The sequence below is a fragment of the Grus americana genome, chromosome 5, assembly GCF_028858705.1.
Source record: "Grus americana isolate bGruAme1 chromosome 5, bGruAme1.mat, whole genome shotgun sequence".
Classification (NCBI taxonomy): Eukaryota; Metazoa; Chordata; class Aves; order Gruiformes; family Gruidae; genus Grus; species Grus americana.
The window spans coordinates 22,087,610-22,092,814 of record NC_072856.1 but is presented as its reverse complement, the minus strand read 5'-3'; the positions used below and the strand labels follow the sequence as shown (position 1 = coordinate 22,092,814).

The following is a 5,205-nucleotide window of genomic DNA, read 5'->3' as shown; positions in this document are numbered from 1 at the left end:
ATGAAACCTTAGTTTGAGGCACAGCAGTTTGCCCTTCACAGTGGTTTAAAATTTATGCCAGTGGTTTATTATTTAAATGTATTTTCATTAGGTGAATGCGACAGAGCTACTGCATTCGAGTTACAAAGAGAAGCTGAAGAATTAAGAATTACACAGTTAAATTGTGTATTATCATGTAAATGACAAAGGAAAGTCACATGGGATTCTGTGCATTGTTCAGAGAGATAAATGCAGTGAACTATAAATACAAGTTCAATAGAGAGCCTTGTCAGTTAAGCAGTTAAATGAAAGCTAGTCTGCTAGGCTGCTGGTACGTTTTAAAATAAAATATTTACACACACAGTTGCAATATCTAATATAGCTAACTAATTGACCATTGTTTGTAAAACTGTTGTCTTGTCCTATTAAAAAAAAAAAAGCAAACCACTGTAATGGCCAAAGAAAATCGTCTTTATGTGAAGTTTAATCTAAATAAATGAATATTAACAGACTAAAGACCTCCTGCCAACAGGTATGAATGCATAGCCCTCCGAGTTCAGAGGAAGGTTAGAGCACCTACTTGCGTAGTAGCCACAGAGCATGTTGCTGCCTTCATCGAGAGGTGCCAGTCCAGATGTAGAAGAGATTATGCTCCTGTTTGATTATAGCAGGATATATACTAGCATTTGGAGTTTAAAGAGGATTAGTTGGTCCTTTGTCCTTATTCTGGCTGTATTTTGAGCCATACAACGGCCTCGTCTATGAATACCGGTACATGTAAAAAAGCAAACGAGATGAAGAGATTTTATTTTGTACAACTGCTACTGCTTCACCCTACCTAGAACAGAACTTTTGTAGGAAAGAAACCCAGCAACTATTTTAGGAAGATTGAAAAACTTTCTTGTTTTTCAGTTCTGCCTCAACCCCTATTGGAAAGATGACCAAAATGGGAAGAGAGGACTGAGAACCAGTATAAACAGCAACTGAAAGCAACCACCATCTCCGGGGATGTTTCTGGTACAGTAACACTCGACATGACCTATATTAAGAGGCTGGTACCCAGCCCCAGCACCTGAAGAGGCTGACAGCAGTTAAGCCCACACCATCTGTATCAGTTTGCTGAATAACTGCTTCTGTTATCTCAGTGCTAGTCAAGGCAGTTCATTTAAGGCTTTAAAAAACAGACAAAAGTCTATTCAGCTAAAGTATGCAATAGTCACATTATTTTAGCCACTCGAACAGTTTTTGCCCTTTTGGTGACACAACAGCTAGAAAATAGAGGAAAAAGGAAGGGCATGTTTGAAAGCTTAACTCTACCCCTTCTTGCCTCAGAGGGAAGGACAAAAAGTTTGGTCAGTTCAGTGGAGTGAGAAGCTGGAAAGAAGTGCTCTCTGTTGCCCATCAGGGAAGACAGAGGAGGTGCTCAGGCAAATATTCAGGACAAAGAAGGCAAAACATTAACACGCTTTACTGAAATACCAGTTTTAGTATGTTACAGAAAAGCTTATGAACATATACAACGTACATAAAAGGCAGACTTTGTAAAATAAAAAGGTCTTCTTTTATAAAAAGTTAAAAAGTCAAAGTAAAGTGCATGAAACAGTTTTTCCTCCACTTTAACTATTAGGTCAAAGTCTTAGCACATAGCAATATTTTTAAAACCTGGGAGATCCTCTTGTGTCACCCGTTAGTTACTTTACTGGTCAGATGAAACAATGACGGTGATGATTACAAAAAAATGCTTAAGAATCAAACCAGTTTAACCAGATGCATCCACGACAAAGACTAAGAGCTAACGGAATATGGGCTTCTTATACACTTCTCATCGACAAGTTTTAACAATCAGTGGAAAGGTTCACTCTCGTTAAAGAAAATCGGTAAGAAACAAGCTTCATAAATAGGGCAATTGCTAGTTAGCGGCTCCCCTATTGTGCAATCGGTTCTTGGCCTATGAATATCAACATTCATACTTAAATATGCTGTTGGAAAAGGAAGAATATATATAAAAATGTTTCCGCCTGTCTTCTTTGGAAGGAAAAGGTAGTCGACCCCAATCCAGACAATACGACAGCTTTCCTACAGGGTCTCTTACGAGAGCGAGTGCACCAAGAGAGTTAAGGAAAGCACTCAAGATGCTGAATCCTCTCGTTTTTTCAAGCTGTGGGATCAGAGCCCCCGAGTGGAACTCGGCTATAATTATATCGATCGCGCTCTGTATCTTCAGAGATCTTGACAAACGCGAATTAATTGCTTGTCTCGACAGCCCCGGCAGACAGGCAGCCCCTTATCACCCGCACCCGAGCGGCTGCTCCCGGCGGCCGCCCCGTCCCTGTTCCCCCACCCCTTCCCCGGCAGGGTCAGACCCGGCAGTCGCGGCAGCGACGGGGCACCGAGCAGCGAGGTGGCGGGCAGGGTCCGCCCCAGCCTTCGGCGGCCGCTGGGGCAAGTAAATCCCGCTCCCTCGGAGCGGAGAAAAACCGGAGCGATGCGGGCAGCCGGCTCCCGCCACCACCCTCCGCCCGCCCAGGGGCCGTCAGAGCACGGCGGCCTGTGCGCGGCAGTGGGCGATGTGGCGGTGCACGAAGTCGACGCGGGCCTGCAGCAGCTCGGCCTGCCGCTCCGAGAGGAAGCCGAGGCGCGCCCAGAGCGGCTCCCGCGCCCGGTAGCGGCGGCGCAGCTCGGCGGCGGCGCTGCGGCGGCGGTGCAGTTCGGCGACGCGCCGCGCCGTGCCCTCGCGGAAAACGCAGACGGAACGGAGCAGCGGCTCGTTGTAGGGGTCCCACATGGCGAGGAGGCGGTAGCCGTGCACCAGCCCCGCCTCATTGTCCATGAAGACGAGTCCGCCGTCAGGGGCACGGAGCAGGTTGCTGGTGGCGCGGCGCATCACCCGCGGGTCCCACTGCAGGCTGAAGAGGTTGCTGACCAAGCGGTCGAAGTTGGCCGTCAGGTAGTCGAAGAGGATCAGGTCGCTCCACTGCACCAGCTCCACCAGCTGCGACGGCGGCAGGCCGCCCAGCTCCCCCGCCGACAGCGGCTGCAGCCGCCGGCCGGCGCCCGCCTCGGCGCCCCAGGGCGCGGGGGCCACCACGGCGGTGAGGTTGTCCACCCAGCGAGTCAGGCTGACCACGGCGCCCTCGGCCCAGTGCGAGCCGCGCAGCTCCTCCCGCACCGGCTCCCACTGCCGCCCGCGGGCCTCCACCAGGGCGAGGGCCATGGGCGGCAGCCGCTCCTGCATGCCCAGCACCCCGGCCAGGTGGTAGGAGAGCGCCTCGCCCTGGATCTGCTCCGGGTTGATGCCGTAGCGGACGCAGGCGCGGCTCCCGTCCGACAGCCGTGCCAGCCGGTTGGAGCTGCGCCCGCAGCCGCCCTGCTCCAGCGAGGCCACGCGGGCGGCGCGGGCAGCGGACAGCCACGCCGCCGCCTCCTCCGCCGCGAAGCCCGGCGGCACCTGCTCCTCCAGCTCACGGCTCCAGAAGATGCCCCGTTCCACCGGAGAGGCGGCGTCGGCCGGCGTCGACGAGCCAGGCACAGCGAACCGCCCTTCGCCGCCCCGCTCCTCCCGGCCCGCCGACGGCACCGCCAGCAGCGCCCGGAAAGTTTTCTGCCCACCGCCGCCGGGCTCGCCCCGCGCCGCCGGGGAGCGCCGCCAGCCCCACCGCCCCGGGGACGGCCCCGCGGGCGAGCGTGGCTCTGGCTCCTGCTCCGCCGCCGCCTCCCGACGCAGCAGCACCGTCCAGAGACCCGGCAGGGCGCCCAGCAGCAACAGCCCCAGCACAGGCAGGGGCCCCGGCGCGGCCCGCCTCGCCAGCTTCATCCTCCTGCCGCTTCACGCCGCTGCCGCGGGACGTGGCGGCGATGCAGCCTCGCCGTTCGGCCGCTCGGCGTGGCGCTGGCGCATGGCCGCGGGCCGGGCCGGGCCGGACCAGCCGCCCGGGCAGCGGCAGCGGGAGCAGGCGAATCCCGCGAGCCCCGGCAGCAGCCCCGCGCTGTGTGCGCCCAGCTCCGCCAGCGGCCAGGAGGCACGGGCACCGCACCACGTGGGGGAGCCGGGGCGGAGGGGGGGGGGGGGGACGGGACGGACACGCACACGCCCCGTCTCCCGGCGTGGCCTTCAGCTTAAAGCGGCGATGCTCCCCGCGGCGGTGGCGGCAGGGCTGTTCGCGGCGGGGCGCCCCGAGGGGAAGGCGGAAGAGTGGGTGGCAGCGCGGGGGTGGCGCCGGTCGCCCGCGGGAAGGGAGCGCGCTATGACGGGAGCGCTCGGCTCCGCCGCTTCCTCCTTCCCGCTGCCGGCAGCACAAAGGAGCTTGCACACCGAGGGAGGGGGAGGGAGGGAGGAGGCGGTGCGCACGCCTGTGGGGCCGTCCCCCGCGCCGGTTCATGGGCTCCCGCGGAGGCTCCGGACGCGGCCGCGCCGCCTCCCACCCACGCCGGCATGGTGCTGGGGGGCCGGGAGCGGGGGCCGGGAGCCGGCAGGTGGTTGCACAAAGAGATCGCCCGAAATACGCGCCACGCTGTGCACATATAGCATGTGGACGTATGGATACGTATACGGACGCGCACAGCTGCCTGCCCGAGGAACGTAACGCCCGGGACCGAGCCGGGACACCGCGGCGTGATGCCGAGGCTCCATGCCAGGCCGGGCTGCCGCTGACCGTGGGCGAGGCGCGGCCGTGAGACTCCACGGAGCATCACCTCCGCCTCCTCCCGCTTCGGCGGCGGCAGGGGACAGCCGGTGCGGAGCCCGTCTGCAGAGAGGGGAACGCCGTTCGCGTCCTCAAAGAGCAGTCTGTGTGGCGTGCTCACCCATCGGGTATGTCACGGCGTGTGCGGTGCGGACCAGCTTTTCCTGGCGTTTTAAACGCCCCGAGAGGACCTTTCAAGCCTGCAGAGCCGGCGGCAGGGCACAGTCCCGCCCTGCGGCGATTTCTGCCCGCGGGAACGACAGCCAGCCCTCTTCAAGTTTTGTCCCTTTGAGGTCGTTAGCGTGTATACTGGAAGATTAGAAGAGCAGCTATTTTTCCCTCCCCCCATTTCCGATTTCCTGCCTTCCCAAGGCAAGGAAGCTTAGCTCTGCTCTTTCTGTGTTTTATTGGAGACCTCTCGGGAAAAACATGTTTGTAAGCAGAGTTAGATTAAACACCTCTCCCTTCTTCAATCAGTGCCGTGGCTATCCTCCAAAGTAGTTATTGGAGTGGGATCAGTGAAGCAAAAGCACCACATACAGAA

At 58.0% G+C, this 5,205-nt stretch overlaps 1 protein-coding gene across 1 annotated transcript; it reads right to left on the bottom strand.

Annotated features, from left to right (window-relative positions):
* Positions 1-1,445: 1,445 nt before the first annotated feature.
* On the bottom strand, positions 1,446-4,113 carry FJX1 (four-jointed box kinase 1). Its single transcript, XM_054827389.1, has one exon. It carries the CDS (start codon positions 3,791-3,793, stop codon positions 2,513-2,515), a length of 1,281 nt encoding a protein of 426 aa, XP_054683364.1. The 5' UTR covers positions 3,794-4,113; the 3' UTR covers positions 1,446-2,512.
* Positions 4,114-5,205: the final 1,092 nt, after the last annotated feature.

Coding starts and splice junctions, on each gene's coding strand:
- FJX1 (XM_054827389.1), bottom strand. CDS start 3,793: ATGAAGCTGGCGAGGCGGGCCGCGCCGGGGCCCCTGCCTGTGCTGGGG.